Source organism: Oculina patagonica, chromosome 6 (assembly GCF_052425735.1).
Source record: "Oculina patagonica isolate OP01 chromosome 6, crgOcupat, whole genome shotgun sequence".
In the NCBI taxonomy this organism is placed as follows: domain Eukaryota; kingdom Metazoa; phylum Cnidaria; class Anthozoa; order Scleractinia; family Oculinidae; genus Oculina; species Oculina patagonica.
This window is the reverse complement of record NC_135763.1, coordinates 33,538,692-33,564,275: the sequence shown is the minus strand read 5'-3', so window position 1 is coordinate 33,564,275 and position 25,584 is coordinate 33,538,692. Positions and strand designations below refer to the sequence as shown.

Genomic DNA, 25,584 nt, shown 5'->3' with positions numbered 1-25,584 from the left:
CTGCTTTTAAAATTAATTGGAGACAGTCTTGGTAATTTTTTTGTCATTTTTATTACAAACAAGAATTATTTCTTAGGAAGGGAACCCGCTAAGCTGTTTAAAATTAGTTATTTATTACATTTTACGAAATAAGACAGCTGTGGTTAACATGCCTACTTTATTTGCTTGATCAACATTAAATTTCTCCCCAAAATATCAATACATTGTCAATTGGACAGGTGATGAGAATTAACAAATTCATCAACTAGGGAATAATGGCAGTTGGGAAAATTCTTCTAAAATTCAGTGTGGCTAAAAGTAACTTGTTTCTACATGTCCGAAGAAAAAAAAACTTACAAAATCACGTTTAATTTGCCATGACGTCATGTCAGCGCGTGAAGCAGCCCTCTGCTTCAACCCATACTACCTTTCGGTCTTGTCGCCTACGTTAATTGAAATAGCTCTAAAAATTGTGCTTTCACAATACTAAAATCTTTTTATAATAGACCATTAATGCAGAGATTTTAGGAAATATTACTACCTTGAATGAGCTAACTTGTAGCTAACTTAACTAATACAAAATGCGGTACAGTAAAAATCGTGTTTCGTGTTGCAATATCTGCTTGATAGCTTACTGGCTCAACGCTTCAAGTGTCCTCAATAGAGTTAAAAGAACCACAGGCCTTCCACACCGGCCAGAAGACACAGGGTTAACAATCCCATCCCCACAAATTTACCAGCAGAGTTGGGCTCCTTTTCTCCTTCAGTAGGGCTCTTAGTTGTCGAAGCTGCAGCTGTGGAAGATTCGTGGCTCGCGCCTGGCACAAGCCTGAAGATCGTGGTAGAACCATCCAGTGGCTTGTACGAACTCACTCCGAGTGGTGTGAGTTTTCCAGTAGCTTTGTCGTAAATCATCCAATATGTGCTCGTCTGGGGATCCTGATTGGAAAAGAGGGATGATTATGTCATAATCAAAGATCTCTTCGAGATATCGACTTTTTTTGCATGAAGTTAGTATGAGCAGAAGGTTTATCCTGGGCATTGTTGTTTGAACATATCATGGAAGAATTCAAACGTCTTTCAGTTCAAGCGTTTTTTTATTTTCGCGGAGTAAATGCTGTACTTGTCAGTCGCGACGGCTGGGTGCTTTGCGACTCATATACTTTGGCTTGGTTAAAAAAGGTAAACTTTGACGTTTGCCTTTAACATGTTTAATCGAAATAGTTGTTTCCTTTCGAGTTAGAAAGATTTCTACTCGGCTTAATGCAGAAAAATAACGCCTGATCGCAGGAAAGGTTACGCACGACAGAGTTACCTTTTGTCTCGTCACGCAATTTTAACCCCACATTGAGAGTTAAATTTTCGTTTGGATATTACCAAAAGCCGCTTCTCCTCGTTATTCTTTACCTTACGGCTACACATCCCATTTCTAACGACTACATTTCCAGCAAAACAGTTGCTGTTTATTTTTCTAATGGCGATGTATTAACTTCTGAACGGAAGAAACGTTTAACGTTTACTGCTTCCACCGGAAGTAATTTCACAACAGGCTACAAAACCGACACTTAAAAGAAGACCACCAGCTGCAAGTCTACAATGTACAAGACCAGTTTTCTGTTTTAAAGAAATGCCGCACGACGTTGGACTGTTTAATTACTAGTAATTATTAGAAACATAAAGCCGAAACTTAACACGCAATCAGATTCTGTGCGTGCTAAACTGTTTATAAATCTTAATATGCTAATATATTATCACACCCTAGATCACTATATAAGCCTGAACTCCGTATTATAATTTTAACTTGATAATGATGACATGGCGTCATCGAAACGTTGTTCTATTTTCCTATCGCTTATTTTTCTTCTCAAATGTTTCACAAAACATTTTGTTATTCGAAAGCTACAAAAACACTTATAAATATCACTTAACACATTTAATGATGTTGCAATTAGCGAAGCGCACTAATGACGTCACAGAATTTGACCCCCGGTGTGAGTCAAAATTCGGACAAACAAACCGCTCTGTAAGAGCAATGTATGGTTGGCGGGCACTTTGGAGGCATATTTAGCGATTGTTTCACAAAACCATGGCCAGATTGGCTCGGACTTCGGAAAGCCTTACCTGTGCAACGTAGAAAGCTCAAACCGTGGTTTGAAACAAAAGGTTTGTCAAACAGAGCGATTATTCAATAAATGTGTAAAATGTTTTACTCTCAGTTATTGAATGGATTATAAAGGCCCGATTTGCTGCCGGGATTTGCTGAAAGAAAACATTTATTTTTTATGAGAAATGCAAAGCGTTTACACTGTTCTTAGCATAATATTTTCGCCCTCTATCTATCATGTGTCGAAACAGATCGGATGGCCGGCGATCAGTGCCGTCAAATTCGGGAAGAATTCTGAACTTCTTGCAACCGACGATCTTTCCGGTGCCTAAATGAAGCAAACATACAAGTGCTATCCTTCGCAATTATATAATTCGATAGTAATTCGCTATCCGCCGCTTAAATTTCTCGGCAGCCTGAATAATTTTGCAGTGGAAATCAAGGTGTCATTACCGGATCTTCGACTAATAAATTCAATTTTGGGCCATTTTTTGGATACCTTCAATCTGTTTTTCACTTACTAAAGCAAAAATGTTTGAAATCTATCATTTTTCGAGCCTTTCGAGAATCTCGGCCTCAAATTGTGCCTTTCTCGCCCTTTTTTTCTTGTCAAGAATGCGTTCCCTCCATACAAAGCCTTTGCCAAAACTAAAATTGTTGTCCGACTCACGACTCACTGTGGTGAAATCTATTTTTAGTAATAGTGCGCTTTGCTAGATGATGTTGCAATTCTAAATTGTGCAACTCAGCAGAAATAATCAATTGTCATGAAATGAGTTCCTTTTGGTTAACTATTAGCAACGTTTTAGTGTGTTCGTGCGGGTAATGTTTGACCTCCTGACCTCTTTCAGTGCTTTGGCTAAATTAAAGGCACGGCGCCGCACAGTAAAATCTTTAGAAAAGCAGTCACTTGAGAAACACACAAGTCGTGTTTGCGTTAGTCACGGAGTGAACGTGACATGAATTTCCTTTACCACGTCATCTTTTGCTTATTAAAACCAAATGCCTAGCCGGAAAAATGCCTGCTTAGCATGCAAATATTTATTTTGTTCCGAATGTTCAATAAAATAACCCAAACCAGTTCATTTAAAAGAAAGCCAAATCAAGCCAAAATAAAGAGTAGACTATAAAGGCTATCCCATTGTGTTTCTCCGTTTAGCGTCTTCCGACAAGCTTTTGGTAATTCCCCTGACGCGATGACGTGTATCCCGTGCTTTGACACATTCTTGCTGAGCTTGCAACTTACGTTTCGATAACGTTTCGATTCTCAAAATACCGTAAACTCAAAACAAAAATTGGGATATCCAGAAAATAAGTCGTTGTTTTGCAATATTTAACACGTTCCGGGTAAATTGTACGACTTGTACTCGCTCCGAGCCAAATGCTTGAGTAACACAAAAATAAATATTTCACACAAACAGAGCGCAGAGTTTTCAAACTGAAACTAGGTGAATGATTATTTATAGCTACAAGCGAGAGATCGCGTGACATGGGTCTGACGTAGTGGTAGTTTTAAATAGCTTGGACATGTCCAAGCGGTCTTTGTTTTCGCTATGTGATTTTAGGTTAAATTAATATTAGCCCCTAAAGACTTGTACTGGTAAAAATTGCGTTCTTAATCGTTTTAAACTTCGCAGCCTTCGAGCGCTGAACCCCTTACATTCTTAATTGGTTATGTGACGTAAGATTTGGGCTACTCACGTTTTTTATTCTTATATAATGTTTGTAAATTTGACAAGTCACGTTTTTTCTACAAGAACGGAAGTGCTGACGCACAGCTACAGAGTGACACTTTCCAAGTCACGCGCTTTGATCACCCACAGCGGAAAGTATTCCCTTGAGAAATTAAAACAGTCCCTTGAGAGTTAACAAGAATGCAATCCCTTCCGGTTCAGATTTTGGCCCAGGTAAACGCTATTCTACTTTTTTTGCTTGTAAACAAGCAAAAAAAGTCGAAAAAACGAAGAAGGCGACATTGGTCAACTACTTTCTAGGTTACTATAATCACTAAAAGAGATTGAGATGTAAATTTCAACATCAACAAAATGGCGCTTCGTCGCACAATCCACAACGGTCTGTATTGCTTCTTTTATTCCTACCTTTCTTGACCTTTATACGCCATAACAAGTAAGATGAGATCATCTATGATAAAACTAAATTCTCCTGGGGAGAATTATAGAGAATCTATAAATACACTAAGGAGAATTCATTTGTTTAACACGTACCTGTTTGGTACCGTTCATAGAAGTGATGAAATGTCCGAGTCCTCCGTAGTAGGTGGAAGTGTATTTATTGAAAGGACCATTCTTTTCTTCATTGGCGGCTTTGTTCATAACGTGCACAAGAACTGTGCCATTAGAAACCTTGGTGATGAATGGAGCAGGAATTGGTTTGCCAACACTGGTGACATTCCAGTCTAGTTCAATGGTAACTGTGATTGCAGAGGGCGGTACCTGTATACAGATGGAAAATATCATGTTTCTGATAATGTAAACATTTTTGCGTAACTTAGATAATAATTAGTCAAGGAGTCGATGGTGGTGGTGATGATAGTGATGGTTGTTGTGTGGGTAGTAGTGTTGGTAGTGTTGGTAATGGTGGTGGAGACCACCACCATTACCAACACTACCACCACTACTACCTTCAGTATTCCAATGCTACCACCGTAAACACCAATAATACTTTCTCTACCAACACCACCATCACCACCACAACCACCACCACCATTATCACCACTACTACCTCCAATATTACAAGGCTACCATCATCAACACCATAATACTACCTCTAACTACTCCACCATCACCACAACACCTCGATCCACGACAACAACAACCACCGCCACCACCACTATCACCACTACTACCCTCATTATTAGCAGGTTACCACCATCAACATCAACAATACTACCTCTACCAACACCACCATCACCACACCACCACCACCACCCCCATTACTGTCACCACTACTACCTTCACTATAACAAGGCTACCATCATCAACACCAATAATACTACCTCTATCAACACCACCATCGCCACCTCCACCTCCACCAAAACCACCAACACCATCACTATCACCACTACTTACTTCATTATTACAAGGCTACCATCATCAACACCAATAATACTACCTATACCAAACCACCATCACCACAACACCACCACGACAACCACCAGTATCGCTATCGCCACAACCAAGCTTCACCACACCAACAATGCTTCTACCAACACTGCCATCACATCACCTCTGCCACTAGAACCACCACTACATTTTATATCAACCCTACTACCTCCACTATTACAAGGACACAACCATCAACATCACCAATGTTACCTCCACCAACACCATGAAAAGTCACCTCCTTACCACAGCCACCACCACCATTACTATCACTACTACCACCTTCATTATTACAAGGCTACCACCATCAACATCAACAATACTACCTCTACCAACACCACCATCACCACAACACCTACACGACAACCACTATTGCCACTACAAGCTTCACCACAACAACAATGCTATCTACCAACACTGCCAGCACATCACCTCTGCCACTTGCATCACCACTACCATCAATATCAGCACTACTACCTCCACTATTGCAAGGCCAACACCAATGTTAACACCAACAACACTACCTCTACCAACACCACCAAAGGCATCACATCGGCAATGTGATGGTGATGGTCGAGGTAGTAGTAGTGGAGATGGTGGTTGTTTTTGTGCCTGTGGAGAATGTAACCTCGATAGAGGCTGTCAATATTAAAGGACCTACGTCACGGGGATTTCGCAGATTTTTGGTTTAAACTGTTCTGAAATTAGTGGTATGCAATTGCAACTTAACCCATGGAAAACATTACCTTTAAACATCTAAAGGAAGATATAACCTTTATCTGTGAATACAAATCAAACTTGGTCTTTAAATATCGATTTTTGAAGACGCGCGGAAACAACTTAAAAAGGTAAGCATTATATTTTCAAGTTGCAGTCCATTTTCATCCGAGCCATCCGCAGCCAATTGCAAAGACGCTCGTTGCTCTAATATAGCAATTTTAAATAAAAAAAGGACTATTACTTTAGGTTCCCTGCGACACAATTATATATTTAGGCTGTTCAAAAATCTGTTAAAATCCAGGTAAAATCTATGACAAAGCCCTTTTATATCATAAATGAAGTATGGCAGCAAGGCTAGTTACCAACCTGACCAGAGGAAGGAAATTGTTTGCAATATCCGGTCACAGTAGTGTTATGGCTTGAGTAAGTAGTGTAACGGAAAATAGTGGTAGACTGGTTCCGAGGCACGTAGGAACTCACTCCGCATGGAAGAGCTTCTCCAGTTTCCTCGTCAAAAAGCATCCAGTAGGTACTCGTTGCAAGATTTTGCTTGGTGCCATTCATAGCGGTGATCATGTATCCCAGGCCCCCATAGTAAGTACTGTCGTATTTGTTGAATGGGCCTTTTTTGTTGTCCCCTGCAGCTTTGTTCAGGATGTCGACCAGCAGTGTTCCGTTCTGCACATTTGTGATGTAACTGGCTGGAACTGGTTTATTAACCACGCTGGTATTCCAGTCAATCTTCAGGGTGACTGTGATCTACATCAACAGAAAATGGTAAGAAACTATTCGTGTTTTGGTCCGAGGATTTCTGAAGGCTACACTTTTCACACTTTACGCTTCATGCTCCACGCAAGCACCGTACGCTGCCACTGAACGTTATATTACATAAGGTCATGCCTAAAATAACCTACAGTCAACTCTCTCTAAAACGGACACCGTCGGGACCGGCTCCAACTCAGTATCTTAAAGAGGTGTCCGTCTTATAGCGAGTTCCGTTACAGTAAAATGACTTAAAAACGGCAGGGACGTTACCAACATCAGGTATCCGTCTTAAAGAAGTGTCCGTCTTATAGAATAGAGGTGTCCGTTAAGAGAGAGTTGACTGTATTATGAATTGTAAAAATCGCTTCACGACACACCAGAAATGACACATGCCTGGTAACAAGTACATTTTCGCTTGCAGTTGGGAGATTATAAAAGAAGCACGTTTCTTTGAAGATCGCGATGTTAGGTATATTAAACGGTGTTTGTCAAGTGCCAGTGAGTCTTTTGCTGAGAGGACGTCAGCCAAAGTTTGCCTTTATCTCAGAAAAAAATTTAAGCTCGCAGAGCCACACGCGACATTTTTTTTTTAAAGAATTTGGCAAAGCCAACACGAAAGGCCAATAGTTAAATTTCTTCCCATAATTAGCAATAGCTGGCCCGTATTCCCGATATAATTTTTCGGTCCATTGAACAGGTAATTGATAGAATTTGCATAAAATTCAATAGCCGCTGTTTTCACTTTTCCTTAACAACCATTAGAGTGTTGTTACGCACACTCGGGTCCCGGGCACCGCTTTGTCATTCGACTCAACCCTCTTATAGCTTCCTTCCGTCAATAGCCGCTGTTTTCACTTTCCCTTAACAACCATTAGAGTGTTGCTGCGTACACTCGGTTGCCGGGCACCGCTTTGTCATTCGACTCAACCCTCTTAAAGTTTCCTTCCGTCCCTGGCTACTGGGAAACGAGCCGTGGATTTCGGCAGGGTTATTGCTAGCAACTGTACTCGGTGTGACGGCAGCAACGCCACGAGGCAATGTTTTACGATAGCACTCTTACTAGTCATTCTGAATGGTAAAAAACTCGTTAAATGGATGATAGATCAGGTGTACAGCATACCTCAGAAGCGGGTTCTGGAGAGTTTCTTTTTTCACGCAATTGGGCTGCAAGAAAGAGCAAAGTTTTATTTTTATATTTCAAATATTAACGTTAATTAAAATGTGAAGTGTTTCTGGAAAGTGTACTGCTGATAGCCGGAAATGCGTAGTTTGACGTTAATGAGCCGTGAACCAACCTAGTCGTCTACCTTCCCACGCTGTCTAAAGCGTCCTTTGTTCAATACTTCTGAAGAAAAGTTTTGTTATCACTACATAGCACGTACTGCCTTGGCTTTTACGCTTTTAAGTGGAAATGTTTTCGCTAAGCCGGACTCCTCTGTTTTGTTGAGTAAATGCTGTAGAGTTTCTGCACCCCAGCGTGGAGACCGTGGAGTGTCTTTCCACGTTCAACGCTGGGATCAAAACAAAGGCTCAAGTGGAGAACACATAAATAATGGTAGCTTATAAAGTTCCGCTCAGGAATGTTTTTGATGTACGTTAAAACCAACAAAATTTGATCAATCTGAACTTCATACTGATTAAATTTCTAAAGCCTTTACTTAAAAGGCGCATTCAGTTGAAGCTCTTTCAGCGACCGCTCTCATATTGAAGCGACCAGCTCTTCTCAGCGACCACGTACCCTCACGAAATTGGTTTATCTTGCTTTTAAAACTTCGTTATGATGTCGTAAAGGACAATTATTTTAAGCGACAGCGTCGACTATCTTTGAAATTTACGAGCGGGGATTAATTTTTTTGTCCTTTTTATGCTCTTGTAATTGTTTAAAACTGATTAAAATCATTCAACGCTACCTACGTGTATAAACTATGTACTATTCCCACTCAAATCTGAATACACAGATAGATTTAAATAAGTATGTCTGTTATGGGCAATAGAACTGTATATTGTATGTATTCTATATTCGTAACCTCTTTGGCATGTTGGAAGTTCGTGTTAGGCGACTAACTTCAATCTACCTTTTCAGTGGGTGACGCCACTAACGAAATTTTATTCTCGTAAGCGCCCAGCTCCAGTGATAACGACCACTTTTATGACATCCCTCGGAGAGATGGTCTCTTCGAGAGATTCGACGCTATATATATTATCTAAATTATAATTTGTGTTTCCCCTCTTAACGAAATAAAATTGAGTTTTTTAACTTAAGTTGGCTTCTTCCGAAACTAATACTGAAGCGTACAGACGTCAAAACACGAAATGTAGCTACAGTTAAAACTCATAAACAGACAATTCATAACTCTACCTTCTATACTGTTAGAAAAGCTGCAGAAGAAGAAACCGATCAACAAAATAGCTGATGATACTTTCATCTCCGTTCCGTTTTGGTTCCCGTTCTCTGAAAGATCACTGTTCTAAATGGCTCCTCTGACAGGCAAGTGTAAGATGTCGCTGTTGTTTGCGCTTTTGAAATGTTACTATAATGGGACTGCCAATGAAATATTCGCAAGATTACCTAACCATAATGGAACGCGGAAGCTGATTTCCACACCCAAGTCTGGCTAACTGGGTCATGCGCACAAAGCCCTTGATTGTGTCAAAACATACTTGCTTTTGTTTCGTTATAAGTGACGAGTAGCAATCGAAAGCATCATTTGTCAACACGAAATTGTGTAATTTAAGTACAGACTTATTAGGTAGACGTTGAACTTGCTACGGTGCAAACATTAAACTTGTGGCCGGGTGTTTTGGAGAATCGAATTCTCGATTATTTAAGCTGTTCAGTTTACAAGTTAAATGGTCCGGTTAACTTATTCGCCAGGTGACAGAAGTTGATTTTTAATTACGCTTTTTAACGGCGAGTTTTAATCCAGGGTTACACGAAACAGCTTTTTACGCAACTTGATAAAGGCTGGTTTGGCCCGGCCGAAATATAGTACACAAAATTTATAGTCAGTGTAACATCACCTCTCGTGACTCTTGTAAGGAAACAAAATAAAATTAACGCTGAATTTAAATTTTGCCATAGCAATCCATGGCACCACTGATCGCCAGCCGGGCCAAGGCGGGAAACTGAAAAGAATCAAATTCTCCTAACGATGATAATTAAAAATTCGGGAAAATAATACGTAAAATGTGAAGCGTTATGCACCAGTCATTTGAAACCCCCGGACTCCCCCCCCCCCCCCTCGATCATCAGCGGGGCATTCACGCTTTATGCAAGTAAAAGAAAGTGAAATCCCCGGTACACGGGAGAAAAGTGAGAGGTGAATTCCCCCGCCCCCTATGTTCCACACCCATGGTACTCCCTTGTAAAAAACTTATAGCCAAGAATAAAGGGGGATGATCTGACGATAAGGGATGATAATATTGTTGGTGGCTGTGAAATGAACACGTTGATTTCAGAGCAGCTAGTGCTATATTTGCCTCTGTTTATTGTGATATTGTGTATTATATTTTCGTATTTTTAGTCAACGAAACGTAACAAAAAACAGGAAATTAAAGTCATTAAAAAGCAATCCTCACGTTGAAACAATTGATTTGAATCCAGACAGAATAAATAATTCAATCAGGTCAGTGCAGCATACTCGAGACCTACCTTTCGAGAGCAGGCTTTAAAATCTTCAGCTACAATACTTCTCTACAGAACCATGCTTGTAAGAAACTTTGCAAAACATTTAACGTGTATAAATATATAAATTTGCCGTGCTTCTCAGCGTTGTCTTCAATCGAGTGTAATGGGCCTTAACTTATTCAAGATAGCCGCCATGTTTGTTTTCGCTTTATTATGCAAATTAGGCACGTGATGGGAGGCAAGCAAGCTTGAGGTCGCACAGGACCCTTGCTCATTAATAAATTCATTAGCCAAATTTCTTGACGGGGTGCTATATTGTAAAGCTTTAGTTTGCTACATTTTGAACGTCGATTCCTGTAAAATCTATTAAGGATATTACGGAATGATGGAATTACATCATGATTGTCCTTTAACTGAGAGATGACCCATGATGACCGTTTACTGTAATGTTACAAGCTCTTAAAAGTTTAACTGCAGATAATGCGATTTTGTGTCCAAGTTTTCAGCTAGAAAAGCCTACCGAATTAAATGATTATATAACCTGGTGATAAACCATAACCTCTTTTGTGTTCTGACAAGAACGAAATTTTCGTTTTCAAAAACTGCTAGAAGTTAATGGCTTCTAAGAAAGTAAAAATGTGAAATCTAAACTTTGAAACGTGCTATCTTCATTTTGAGAGGGACGTTTCAAAATTCGCTCTTGTCAGAACACAATAGAGTACGTCAAGTTTCTGTTCCTCGCGAATCAGCTACTGAAATTCTATATCGGCGGAGAAAACTTGGACACAAAATTGTAGGTTTTGAGGCTTCCGAAGACCTTCCGAGTCAATGTTTACAACAACGTGTGCTATATTCACAGCTGTGAATCTAATTATGATAATTAAGCAAAGCTTAGAACAATACCGTGTAATTACTTGTACAAAGAACTTTAAGAAAAACATTCTCACGAATATTTCGTTTGTTGTCGGCTTCAGTCGTCGCAGTTCGTGCATACTCTTTCAATAAATACATACATGATGATTCCTAGGGTCCTGCGCGACCTTAAATTGACAAATTTCAGTCGGTTTCTTACTATGTCTGATAATTATTTTTCATACCATGCTTTGATTTCAGTATTGTGGTAAAAATATTATAAGTTTTACGCAATTTTGGCGCATAACGGCTTGCGTTGTTAACATGTTAAGTAATCGAGCAGTTTTTTCAAACTAATCTTAGTAATAAAATCATTATTCCATTACTTGGCTCTTAAATGTGATTTTGGCGCAGATAGTTCACTATCTCGACGAGCCGATTTTCCGAGAAACAGCATCATTTCAATGTTTGCCCCCTGAAAGACAACGTGGCTAATTTGTATTGTAATATGAAAACCATCATGGCGGCTATCGTGAATATCGTCTATTACTATGCGGCGCAAAAAAGAAAACCGCTGACCATGGGGTGACTGCCCCGCTTATTCCCTGGTCCAGGATGCAAAGATCGTGATTTCTGGTGCATTCCCCGCCTACCAGGGGATTAAAATGAAGTGAATATGAAGTGAAAGTCCCCGCAATCCCCCGCTAAGGCTCGAGGGGGCGGGAGTTTGGGGTTCAAATTACTGGTGCATTACTACGCTTTGCCAGTAGTTACGTATACAGTATAACAGTCCGGATTCAGCGATGACAACGATTTCTGAATTACGACACGAAGATATCTGAGGGAGCAACGAAGATGAAGACATCACTTATCTGCAGGACAGACTACAGAGACTGACTACAGAGATGATTGAGAATTTATCGCTTTTGTGGCTAAGAGCTGGAAAGTGCTGAAAACCGATACCAGTCACCTTAAAGGAAGAGAATTCATAAGCGTCTTTCACGCGATTGACCATGAATTTGTAGACATAAATGTAAATACTATATGTTTCTGTTGGTTTTAATGTATGGAAGGGAGAACTGGTTGTGGGACTCAAAGGAATAAAAACAAACATTTCATAAGACAGCGTTGAACAATTATTGCTTTAAAAATGAATTGTAGACACTTTAGGAATTTCTTTTGTCATTTTTATTACAAATAAGAATTATTTCTCAGGAAGGGAACCCTATAAGCTGGTTAACATGTTGTCTACTTTATTTGCTTGATTATGATAAAATTTCTCCTCACAATTTCAATACATTCGTCAACTAGGGAATAATGACAATTCATAACATTCTTCTAAAATTCAGTGTGGCTAAAAGTACCTTGTTTCTTCATGTCCGAAAAAAAGAAAACTTGCAAAATCACGTTTGCAATGACGTCACGTCAGCGCGGGCAGCAGCCCTCTACTTCCACCCATACTACCTTTCGGTCTTGTCGCCTACGTTAATTGAAATAAAGATCCTTTCATAATAGACCATTAATGCACAGATTATAAGAAATATTACTACCTTGCAGCTTACTTAACTAATACAAAATGCAGTACAGTAAAAATATTGCTTTGTATTGCGACATTTGCCTGGAAGCTTGCTCACTCAATGGTACAAGTGTTCTTGATATAGAGTTACAAGAACAACAGGGCTTCCACACCAGCCAGGAAGCACAGAATCACCAATCTTATCCCCACAAATTTACCAGCAGAGTTGGGCTCCTTTTCTTCTTCAGTAGGGCTCTTAGTTTTCGAAGCTGCAGCTGTGGAAGATTCGTGGCTTGCGCCTGGCACAAGCCTGAAAATCGTGGTAGAACCATCCAGTGGCTTGTACGAACTCACTCCGAGTGGTGTGAGTTTTCCAGTCGCTTTGTCGTAGATCATCCAATATGTGTTCGTCTGGGGATCCTGATTGGACAAGAGGAATGAAGAGAAAAAAATAAAGCAATTTTCACTTGAGTGTCGAAAGTAATTCGCATTTGCTTTAGGTTTGCATGACTACGCTTAATGATTGGTAAAAAGTCTCGGGCCACTTTCTCAGCTAATCAAAAGTAAAACCAAAACCAATCGTGTCTTAGTCACACACATTTTCCCACGGTTCTCTTTGATTGGTTTACTGGATTGCCTGCGTACTTTGTGATTGGCCTGAGTAATTACTTTGGTTTTGGTTTACGACACTCAAATGGAAGACCGCTCTAAACACTTAATAAAAACTGTAAAGGTGACGTTTGATTGATCGGTTAATTATGACTGCATGGTTTATTTTCCATAAAACGTGATCTGCCAGTCAACCACTTTCCAGGTTTGAGATGTGAATATAAAATTGCGCCTCGTCGCGTAATGCATATAACGGTCCGTACTCCTTCTTTCATTCCTATTGATTTTTATATGACATTTCAAGAAGAATGAGATCATCTCTTAAAAGACCAATTCTATTAATTATAGAATTATAGAAAATTTATGTATAACACTATAAAGGAGAATTTATTTGTTTAACACGTACCTGTTTGGTACCGTTCATAGAAGTAATGAAATGTCCCAGCCCACCGTAGTAGGTGGAAGTGTATTTATTGAAAGGACCATTCTTTTCTTCATTGGCGGCTTTGTTCATAACGTCCACAAGAACTGTGCCATTAGAAACCTTGGTGATGAATGGAGCAGGAATGGGTTTGCCAACACTGGTGACATTCCAGTCTAGTTCAATGGTAACTGTGATTGCAGAGGGCGGTACCTGTATACAGATGGAAAATATCATGGTTCTGTTAATGCAAACATTTTTGCGTAACTTAGATAATGATTAGTCAAGGAGTCGATGGTAGTAGTGATGATAGTGATGGTGGTTGTGTGGGTAGTCTCCACCACCATTACCAACACTACCACCACTACCTTCAGTATTCCAAGGCAACCACCATAAACACCAACAATACTACCTCTACCAACACCACCATCACTACCTTTAGTATTCCAAGGTAACCACCATAAACACCAACAATACTACCTCTACAAACACCACCATCACTAACTTTAGTATTCCAAGGTAACCGCCATAAACACCAGCAATACTACCTCTACAAACACCACCATCACTACCTTTAGTATTCCAAGGTAACCACCATAAACACCAACAATACTACCTCTACAAACACCTCCACCACAACAACCAGTTTCATTAATCATCGCCACTACGAGCTTCACCATACCAGTAACAGCACTTCTACCAGCACTGCCATCACGTGACCTCTGCCACTAGCACCACTACTATCATCAATAACAACACTTCTACCTCCAAGGCAACCACCATTGCTAACACCAAGAACACTACTCTTCCAACACCACCATCACCACATCGGCAAAAGTAAAAGTAAAAATGGTGACAGTGATGGTGGTGGTTATGGTCTTTGAGCGACGAAACGTTTGGAAGTTTCTCCAACGAGCGTTCCAATAATCGATTCATTGCAAATCACAGCATGTCAATAGTGATGACAACTCGAGCAAACCGCAAGACGCCGCCTGCAAGCAATCATGATCGGCCGTTGTCAAGGTGATGACACTTTTGCCGCCTTTCAACCAATGGGAATTTTCCGTTTCTGGAGAAACGAGAAATTCAATATTTCCAAAGATGTCTACAGTCCCTCTATTTTTTTCGCTCTCCGACCCCTTCCCCCTTGCTTCTTCCGTTTTGTGCTGGCGTCCAGTTCTCACGCTGTTCTCACCGCGCGCTCATCAATCGAAAAAAACACGAAAAAATAAATTAAAGGGCTGTGAACAGTCTACAAAAAGGCTAAAAAGGGGGCATGGATGGGCAAAATTCGAGAAGATTAAAACGGATTGCGTTCAGGTAAACTTGGAAAATGTCGGCCCGACTTTTTTCAAGTTTACCTCAATTTGTATGAAAGTGTTATCTACAATGCTCGAAAATCATCCTTGTTTGTTTTGTGGTCGTGATTTTGCCAACAAAAGACTTTTGCTCTGCCAATTTGAAGTTTAGAGCTCTTCATTAACGAAAATAAAAAAAATTACCTAAAATACAGTGTCCTAGCCCCTTTAACCTCGATCGAGGATCTCAGTGTTAAAATCATAAATGACGTATGGGAGCAAGACTGGTTACCAACCTGACCAGAGGAAGGGAATTGCTTGCAATATCCGGTCGCATTATAGTCATGACTTGAGGAAGCAGTATACCGGAAAATGGTGGTAGACTGGTTCCGAGGCACGTACTGACTCACTCCGCATGGAAGAGCTCCTCCAGTTTCCTCGTCAAAAAGCATCCAGTAGTTACTCGTAGCAGGATTCTGTTCGGTGCCATTCATAGCGGTGATCATGTATCCCAGGCCTCCATAGTAAGTGCTGTCGTATTTGTTGAAAGGGCCTTTTTTGTTGTCGCCTGCAGCTTTGTTCAGGATGTCGGCTAGCAGTGTTCCGTTCTGGACTTTTGTGATGTAACTGGCTGGAACTGGTTTATTAACCACGCTGGTATTCCAGTCAATCTTCAGGGTGACTGTGATCTGCAAGAAATGAATACACCAACGGAAAAATGTTAAAAAAAATTTCGGAAATGCATCAACAGAAAATGGTAAAAAAAATATTCGTGTTTTGGTCCGAGGATTTCTCAAGGCTACACGCTTCACACTTCCCGCTTCACGTACCACGCAAGCACCGTATGCTACCACTAAACGTGATAAGGTCATGCCTAAAATGACCTACATGCAGTCAACCCTCTCTAAAATGGACACCGTCGGGACCGGCCACAACTGTCCGTCCTAAAGAGGTGTCCATCTTATGTGGAGTTTAGTTACAGTAAAACGACTGAAAAACGGCAGGGACGGGACTAACACCAGGTGTCCATCTTAAAGAGGTGTCCGTCTTATAGAATAGAGGTGTCCGTTAAGAGAGAGTTGACTGTATTATGAATTGTAAAAATTGCTTCACGACACACCAGAAATGACACATGCCTGGTAAAAAAGTACATTTTCGCTTGTACAGTCAACTCTCGCCTTGCGGACATCCCGCTATTACGGACACTAAACGACGCCCCGAGCGTGTCCGCTTTAACGAGAGTTGACTGTAGTGGGGAGATTGTAAAAGAAGCACTTTTCTTTGAAGACATAGCGATGCTAGGTACAACGGTGTTTGTCCAGTGACAGTAAGCCTGTTGCTGAAAGGACGTCAGCTAAAGTTTGCTTTTACCGTGGAAAATATTTTTACGCTCGCAGTTCCACAGGCGATTTTTTTTTTCAAGAATGTCGCAGAGCCGACACAAAAGGCCAAATATCACACTGCAATGAATAGTTAATTTTTTTTCCCATAAAGCAATAGCTGGCCCGTGTTCCTGTATAATTTTTCGGGCCATTGAACAACTAATTGGTAAAAGTTGCATTAAATTCAACAGCCGCTGTTTTCACTTTCCCTTAGCAACCATTTGAGTGTTTTTGCGAACACTCGGTTTCCGGGCACCGCTTTGTCATTTGACCCAACCCTCTTATAGCTTCCTTCCGTCCCTGGCTACTGGGAAATGAGCCGTGGATTTCGGCAGCGTTGCTGCTAGAAACTAGGTTTGACGGCAGCAACAAAATGAGGCAATGTGTCACGATAGCAATCTTACTAGTTAGTCTGATTGGTAAAAAACTCGTCAGATGGGATTTTCTGAAAACAACTCCTGCTCCCAACTCCGTCGATATCAGGGCCCGGTTGTTCAAAGCACGATTAAGCTAATCCAGGATTAGCGTGGAATTCAAATGACGTGCACCAATCTCAAACTCAACAAAACATTAGCTATGGAAAACCCTTTCAGTAAAACAAGAAAAATTAAAATCTTGATAGTCTTTTAATCCTGGGTTAGCGTTAATCGTCTTCCAAACAACCCGGCCCAGGTGTACAGCTTACCTCAGATGCGGGTTCTTGAGCATTTCTCTTTTCACGCAAATGGGCTGCAAGAAAGAGCAAATTTCTATTTTTATATTTCACATATTAACGTTATTTAAAATGTAAAGTGTTTCTAGAAAGTGTACTGCTGATAACCGGAAATAGTTTGACGTTAATGAGCTGGGAACCAACCACGTTCTCCGAAACTCCCTTCCCACTCTGCCGGGAGCTGTCGGTAGCGTCCTTTGTTCAAGACTTCGGAAGAAAACGTTTGTTTTCGCTGCAAATCACTACATAGCACGTACTGTCTTGGCTTTTATGCGTTTAAGTAGAAACGTTTTCGCTTAGCCGGACTCTTCTGTTTTGCTGAGTAAATGCTGTAGAGATTCTGCACCCCAGCGTGGAATCAGTGTCTTTCCACGTCTGAAGACGATTCACACTGGGGTCAAAACAAAAGGCGGAAGTAGAGAACACAGCAGTAATTGCCAACGAGACAGCCGAGCCAAGAGGCGAGGCTGTCGAGGCGGCAGAATCATAGAGCCGTGTGCGTATGAGTGTATAGGCAGAGAAAATGTTAAGTTCTGCGTAAGGGACTTTTTTTTACCATATTTGGGTGTAAGTAAACCCCATATTTGGGTTGTATTGTTCTTCCCAACTGGTTCCCAGTCTCTCACTCCTTGCTAGAGAGCAAATGACCAAAATGGCGTCCACGCGGCTCGCTGTTAACATTTTCAATGTGGTCATTCATCCCTTTACCGATAAATACACCTTTGGGGAATTATAAATCGAAAGAGAATACCCTACAGAATATTCGACCGCCGAAAAAATGAACATCAAGGTCTTCAAAGTGATGAAATAATCTTTCGACTTTGGAGTCCTTTGATTTACGATCGAAGAGAGACATGAAAATCAAAAGCGGACTGTTGACTTTAAATATAGTTTTCTTGACTTATGAGAATGCTGAAGTCGGGTAAATGCTTCCTTTTAGTGTTGATTGTGTTTATAGTAATTGTTTGACCGATGATTTATTCCAAATCAAATACCGTTTATATTTTATTTGGCACGCATTTTCGCTCCGCGTAGGAATAACATCAATTCAAAGCGACGCTCACTAAAATTACTGCATGTCATACACACAAGAAAGTCAAAAGTTTTGTGCTTCTAACGGCAAATGTAATGTTAACTTGAATAGAAATTTTGTCTCCAAATAATCCTTGAGCATTCAAGTTTTGTTTTCTGTTCAAATTTTTCAAGTTTTGCGTAACTGAACATGGTCTTGAGTTTTGATTTTGGGATTTGATTTATACGAAGTTCTTGAAATGCAACTATCCCTTTTGTGGACGGAAACATTTTAACCATCGCGTGTTGTATTTAAAAAACAGTGATTAAACCTCATTTATCGCCTACATTTTGTGACATTTTAACGTTCAAAAGAATTTAAAGATTTGTCAAGAGTTATCAATCTGTCAAAGCCGTAGCCTGCGTAGCAGACATCTGTGTACGTTTTTTTAGTGTGTTTAAAAGAGTGCGCGATCGCGAGAATACGCGCGCTGGAAACTACGGCGCCTGCTACGCAGGCTATCAAGCCTGCGTCATTTATGAACACCAGAGAAATAGAACTTTTTTCGCATATTACCTAAAATACAATTTACCATATCAGTTGTCATTTCAAATATAGTTCTATCAAAAACCATTCAATATCTGTTCTTATGAACAAACATGAGTATTTCGCTCGTTGGCACTTACCGATAGGTACAACTAGTTATAGCATATAAAGTTCCGCTCAGAAGTTTCTTGATTTAAGTTTACACCAACAAAATTTGATCAATCTGAACTTGATACTGTTTAAAGTACTAAGGCCCCTGCTTTTAAGGTGCATTTCTGATAAAAGTCAATTGTAATTTCGTATCACGCTATTCGAATTGTTTATGTTACGTCACTGCGCGACCTTTACTTACAGATCGCATAGGCAATAGATCACGTACTGATTCAAGGCTAACTAAGAATAACTACTAGTGGTAACCACAGGTTAGAAAGTGCGGGCCTTGACGCACTTAGACAAGGTACTGGTAGGCAGTGCCGATAATTATAAATAAACGACTGAACAAGGAGGACTGAAATGATCAAATGGACAATAGACAATTATTCTGAGTAACGCGTCACGCAAGGATTTTTCGCACGCGGTGCAGTGTGAATTTAGATGTGATTTTTCTCAGTCGGTAAACTCGCTATGTTGTCAGTGTTATAACGAATTTCTCGACAATAATCGTTGTTGGAATCATTCGCTTTACCGTGGTTTATCTGTGATACAATCACAGCAAATATTCTCTAAAGCAACACATAACACCTTCAATGTCACAGAAGGTTTACAAGCTGTTTTTAAAATATCACTCTTGGAGAACAGATTTTTCTCTTCCGGTGTTACGACAAACTGTCGTGATTAACACATTTTCGCATTCCGATCGTGCTTAGTGGAAGAACAAAAATTTTCAACTTCCGGTTCGGTCCTGGTTTATAAAAGTGGCGCGCACGCGTAAAACGCAATCCGCTGGTCACTGCCAAGATAAGGGTTGCGGGCCTCTCTTGGACCCGCAATGAGCTAGATTTAAGGTTATGTATTACAATAGGCCGATAGCGTGCCAAGATTTAACCGCAACATGATTGTATTTCATTTCTCGGGTGTATAAGCCATTTATGTAAAGCTTTATTCAGAACGGAATAGTGATTGAGACATGTATTGAGAGTATAACTTTGTAAACGAGATTTTGAGAGAACTAAATGCAACCATTGGGAAGATACAGTCCTTTTGATTGTTAATCAGCGTCGAGAGAAGTTCCCGAACAGTGCATACAGTTGAAACTCTTTCAGTGACCGCTCTCGTATTGAAGCGACCAGCTCCCCACATCGACCAATTACCCTCACGAAATTTGTTTATCTTGTTGGTAAAAGTGACTTCGTTATGCTATTGTAGAGGTCAATTCTTTTAAGCAACCTCATCGACTATCTTTGGAATTTACGAGCGGGGCTTTAATTTTTCTCATTTTTAAGCTCTTGAAATTGTTTAGAACTGATTAAAATTATTCCGGCATTTATAAAACATGTACTATTCCCACTAAAATCTGAACACATAGATACATTTAAGTATGCCTGTTATGGGCACTAGAACTGTATATTGTATGTACTCTATATTCGTAACCTCTTTGGCACGTTAGAGGATCGTGTTAGACGGGTAACTTCTACCTTTTCAGTGGGTGACGCCACTAACAAAATTTTATTCTCGTAAGCGCCCAGCTCCAGTGATAACGATCACGGAGAGATTGCCTCTTCGAGAGGTTCGACGTTATATACATGATCCACTTTTTATTTGTGTTTCCCTCATTTTGTTTACGCCGAAACTAATACTGAAGAGTACAGACGTCAAGACACGAAATGTAGTTACAATCAAAACTCATAAACAGACAATTCATAACTCTACCTTCTATGCTGCAGAAGAAAAAACCGATCAACAAAATAGCTGATGATACTTTCATCTCCGTTTGGTTTTGGTTCCCGTTCTCCAAAAGATCACTGTTCCTAGTGGGTCCTCTGATAGGCAAGTGTAAGATGCCGCTGTTGTTTTCGCTTTTCAAATGTTACTATACTGGGGCTGCCAATCAAATATTCGCAAGATTACCTAACCATAATGGAACGCGGAAGCTGATTTCCGCACCCAAGCCCATTCTCGACCCCAGACCCCATCTCTTTTGCACGTGTCATTCGCAGAAAAGAAGTGCTCTGGAGTCGAGCCCGGCTAAGGGGGTCATGCGCACAAAGTCCTTGATTGCGTCAAATATACTTGTTTTTGTTTCGTTTTAAGTGCCCGGTGTAGTAGCAATTGAGAGCATCATTTGTCAATACGAAAATGTGCAAAGGCAAAGCGTGCTGACGCTTCCGCTATAAGCGTATTAAGCATTTATTTTTCTTGCATTTTTGATTATCTTTTTTTTTTATTTTTTTATTTTTATTTTTTATTATTATTAATAATACACAACAAAACTTACAGAACAGTACTTACGTAGATTTACGGGATAATGCTTACAGTATATTATTTACATTACTTTCAATAGACTACAATATATTATTACATCACTTACAAACATTTAATTACATAACATTGTCTTTTCCCTATATGTACTTACTAACTATTAGTCGCCACATGCAATTCTCAAAGCTATAACAGATGTTTAAAAGGTTATTTATGTTTACACTATATTTATAATTTTAAGATTTACAAAATAAAGGCCCATGTTAGCTGAAAATTTTCTAATGATTTTTTTTGCAATTGCGATCTCCCTAAGTATTTGCAATTTGTCTTTTACCCGGAGTAGAAAGCTTTGGAAACAAAGTTCATCTTGTAGACCATTTGTGCAGAAAATGTAATATTTCGCTAGTAGAATAAGGTAATTTAGAGGCTGCCAGTGCGATGTCTTTTCAAAAAAGCCGTACAATATTTTACTTTGATCTAAAGCGTATCGTTTCGCATTTTTGATTATCATCGATGGGAGAATTTGATTCATATCAGATTCCCGCCTTGGCACGGCTGGCGATCAGCTTCTTTTATTTCGACCTTATTCTCCTGACTTGTAACTTTATCATGTGTTGATATTTTGTTGGGTATTAATTAACGCAGATATTAAAGTACATTTTTACTTGTCTGGGTAAACAATCTTCTGCTTGCGCGCGTGCATGCTTTTATATGATTAGATTTAACGCAACTAACAGCTATAAAAGGTAAAAAGTGATTTTCCTTCGGGTGCAATATTTGTGGAATTAAGGAACTCCTGTGTTTCTTAGAATTTGATCATATGGAATTCTAGAATGACGTAATTAAACATTTATTTTAAACGGTCAAATACCTTCTAGTGTCATGAACTTCATAGAATTCTATAAAAATGTTGGCAACATTTCCAGTATGGAGGGTCTTAAAATACCTGAGGAGAATGAGCTAGAATGTGCCGCCTTTGTAATTACATCTGCAAATGGTTAGACATTCTAGTCTTCTCGGAAAAGGACGATAAAGCGTAGGTCCCGTCTCCTGTTTCTAGTCTAGCAGGGAAAGTATAAGAACCCACACACTATTCGCAAAGAGTAGGGCACGAAGCTCCCGGTATTGTGGTCTGGCCTTCGTGTGTAGTAAATTACAGTATGTGTACAGCGCATTTGAACATAAACATATGGAAAATGCGCTATATAAAAAATGCATTGTCATTATTCAAGTATCATTTTTTCTGATGGTCCACGGAATTGAACTGTTGATTTCCATGAATCATTTCATCAGACATAGTTACGCTACCATGACGAGACAATTTTTAACTCAACGTTTATCTCGTGACGTTTAAAGGTTGACCTATTTCACAGGGGAAGGAAAAATCAACAGCAGTATTAAAGCTTCTACGAGCCTTTTAGCACATGAAAGGAGAATTATTAAATTTGCTTTTTAAAATAAGCAAAATGAAATTAATTTTTTAGACGGAAGATTACCAAAGGGAAACCAACTAAAGACGATCAATTTAAACTTGATGCTAAAAACCTTCAAATGCGTATTATCCTAAATATGACTGGTGTTTACTACCATGAAATACTCAAGCAGCAATCAAAACCCATAAATGGGACACCGAGTTCAATACTGTACCTTGTCTGCTGTCAGAAAAGCTGCAGAAGAGAAAACCGATCAATAAAGTAACTAACGATATCTTCATCTCCGTTCCGTTTTGGTTCCCGTTAAACGTTCTCCGAAAGGTAGCTGTTCTCACTGGGTCCCCAAAAGGCAAGTGTCATAAGTCGCTGTTCAGTTTACGCTTTTCAAGTTTTACTCGCAGATTGGAACTGCCAATCAAGTATCCGAGCATTTCCGCATACAAGTCTGGACAAGTGGGTCACGCGGGCAAAACAATGGAGTGCTTCAAAATATACTTGTTTTAATTAATTAATTTTTTATTTTTAGTTCAAACAATAGCTAGATTATACAAACTAATCGAGAGCTTTTGTAAACTCGCAAATGTGTAATAATAGGAACATGTCAACGCTGAATTTAACAATGCTTAAACAGGACTTGACGTGCTTAATCATGGGTAGCTTTCCTGGAAAATGACACGTTTAAGTTTGAAATTCTTTTTCCTGTGTACGTTCTATAAAGCTAAATTCTATGGTAACGACGGCTTGTATTGATTCAATCCGCTGGGAAGCGTCAATGACATGCTGTGGAGCATTTGTGCCGTGCTGTGAATGCAGTGCAAGCAGTCTTCCTTTTCCTAGCGTGGCGGTGCGACGTGAAAACGCGAATGCGAGTGAGCTACCTCGCTTTCCCCTCATTTGCATAATGTCGACTCTTCCTGCCGCGCGTAACATTTTAGGAACAACAACCGACTGCTTGCAGTCCATGCTATGAACCATTTTTGTTCCATGCTGTGATAAATTTGCAGCCGGATGTTTTCGAAAATCGAATTCTCGATTCTTTAACCTGTTTTACAAGTTGTATGAAAAAGCATTAATTAACTTCAGGGCGCTGCCATGGTTTCTATGGCAACACTTAAATTCAGCGTTGCTTGAGCTTGTTTTGCTTCCTTTCGAGAGTCACGCTACCATTTTAACAAGGTCAGATAAATTGTTATATCTAGGGAGAGAGTTAATAGAAAAAGGAAAAATGTTTGCATAACACACTACGAAGATCGGGAATTTATCGATTTTCTAGCTAAAATCATCCCGTAGTGGACTAAGAACAAAGGCGTTTGTTGTGCAGTTATCGTCTCAGTGCAGTCACGCGAAACTTACGAAAAGCATGGGAAAATGCGCATTGATATTTCAGTTAAAAACGAATTTAATAAAGGGGATAACGAGAAAAACAAAGTTTTTGGGCTAAAGAATAATTTATTCTAAGATACAGACCTCGAAAAGAAGCCTTAATAGTCTCAACTAGGCCGCATTAGTCTTCAGATTAATTGTTTCGTTTCCTTGAACTCCGACCAAATTATAAAGCCTCAAGACATGTGCCAAACAAAGCGAGAAGCACGTAGCCAAAACTCCGAATTATGTTAGATTGCTCATTTACCTTGACTTGTGTTGGAAATCGCGAAGAATAAAAGACCAAGCCATAGAATAATTGATGTCTTCATCTTTGTTGCAAGTTTGTTCCCTCAGATATCTTTAGTTCGTGTCGCCTTCAGAAATCGTTTTCCTCGCTGACTCAGGACTGAAATAATAATATACGTAATTGACAGACAAAGCGTTGTAACGCTTCCGTTTCGCAAATAAAGCCGAATTTTTCCCGCATTTTTAATTATCATCTTTAGGAGAATTTGTTTCTTATCATTTTCCCGCCTTGGCACGGCTGGCGATCAGCTCTTTTGATTCGACCTTATTCTCCTGACTCACAACTTTATTTTGTATTTATTTTGTATTGATATTGTATTTTGTAGTGAGAAATCTCTGGGTTTGAGGCAGATAAGTACATTTTTCCGTGTCTAGGTAAGCAGTCTTCTGCTCGCGCGCGTCAGTGATGCTTCTATTTGTTATGTAGATTTAATCATTTAACGCAACTAACAGCCATGTTCGTCTTCGGGTGCTAAATTTGTGGAATTAAGGAACTCCTGTGTTTCTTAGAATTTGATCATACGGAATGACTTAATTAAACATTAATTTAAACAGGAACTTTTAAGCCAAGACAGGGAACAAAATACATTCTAGTATCATGAACTTCATACCAGGGGGGGGGGGGGGGGGGGAGAAACTTCCTTTGTTACAGTACCCAAAAAGTGGTCATAGCGGTGCCGGGCAACCTAGTGTGCGCAGTAGCTATCGAATGGTTGCTAAGGGCGTAGTGAATAGCTTGACAAAGTTTATTGTTCAGTTCGCATGTTTTGGTCTTGACCGTGCACAAAACACAATAACTATTTGCATTTTGTTTGCTCCTTTGAAGATATATTGCCGTACATTAAAACAACAAACAGTGATAACGGTAACCAGTCTGGCTAAAGTAAGGCTTGCGAATTATACTAATTAAAAATAACTCCAATGATTCTGAAATGATTTACCATTTTTTGGCTGTTAAATGTCAACCGCGACAAGTATTTCGTTTGTTATTCCGCGCCGCCAAAACATATTCAGTGACGTGAAACATAGGTGAGAAATCTTGCTGAAAATGCAAAAAACATCTCAGCGGCGAAAAACATCAAACGCAAACACCGCCACTATTCGCATTTCACACGCATGCAGTCATTGATATTTAAATCTTTCTGAGAAAGACGATATTGTAAGTTTTGGACTGCAATCCTTTAGAGTTTCTACAAAAACAATTAGACTTCTTTGTCCTTGTTTTTTATGAGTGATATTCAACTCGGTTGCACCTTGTTGACTGATTGCTCATATAAAACTCAGGCATGTGGACTCATATTACTAAGGCCATCCCAATAAAATGTTTCGTTTCCCATCGCCCTGTCTCTTGTGATGCTGGGTCGGTCGGTCGGGCAAAAAAAAAAAAAAAAAAAAA

General features: G+C 39.7%; 2 protein-coding genes across 6 annotated transcripts in view; both read right to left on the bottom strand.

Annotated features, from left to right (window-relative positions):
* Positions 1-24,290, bottom strand: part of LOC144656767 (uncharacterized) — a 77,896-nt gene extending 53,606 nt beyond the window's left edge. The window contains exons 1-5 of one of the 5 annotated variants that reach the window (XM_078517007.1): positions 24,148-24,290; positions 17,082-17,125; positions 15,311-15,703; positions 13,702-13,929; positions 12,344-13,106 (exon numbers count right to left, since the gene is read on the bottom strand). In XM_078517007.1, coding sequence (XP_078373133.1) covers positions 12,834-13,106; positions 13,702-13,929; positions 15,311-15,703; positions 17,082-17,125; positions 24,148-24,211 — 1,002 coding nt within the window. In that variant the 5' untranslated portion in view covers positions 24,212-24,290 and the 3' untranslated portion in view covers positions 12,344-12,833. Of the gene's footprint in view, positions 1-9,049; positions 9,221-12,343; positions 13,107-13,701; positions 13,930-15,310; positions 15,704-17,081; positions 17,126-22,731; positions 22,902-24,147 lie in introns of those variants that run through there. The other 4 variants (XM_078517002.1, XM_078517006.1, XM_078517004.1 and 1 more) reach the window with 4 other exon arrangements.
* Positions 42-21,017, bottom strand: LOC144656771 (uncharacterized). Its single transcript, XM_078517013.1, has 5 exons — positions 20,536-21,017; positions 7,811-7,854; positions 6,292-6,684; positions 4,309-4,536; positions 42-918 (listed from the first exon to the last, which is right to left on the bottom strand). The coding sequence occupies exons 1-5, from the start codon at positions 20,588-20,590 to the stop codon at positions 646-648; spliced, it is 993 nt and encodes a 330-aa protein (XP_078373139.1). The 5' UTR covers positions 20,591-21,017; the 3' UTR covers positions 42-645.
* Positions 24,291-25,584: the final 1,294 nt, after the last annotated feature.

Bases quoted from the DNA above. Each gene is read 5' to 3' on its own strand.
- LOC144656771 (XM_078517013.1), bottom strand. From the start codon at position 20,590: ATGAAAGTATCATCAGCTATTTTGTTGATCGGTTTTTTCTTCTGCAGC. The intron at 7,855-20,535 runs GTAGAGTTATGA...TCTTTCTTGCAG, and splicing joins TTTCTTCTGCAGCATAGAAG to CCCAATTGCGTGAAAAAAGA. The intron at 4,537-6,291 runs GTTGGTAACTAG...ATCTGTATACAG, and splicing joins AATTTCCTTCCTCTGGTCAG to GTACCGCCCTCTGCAATCAC.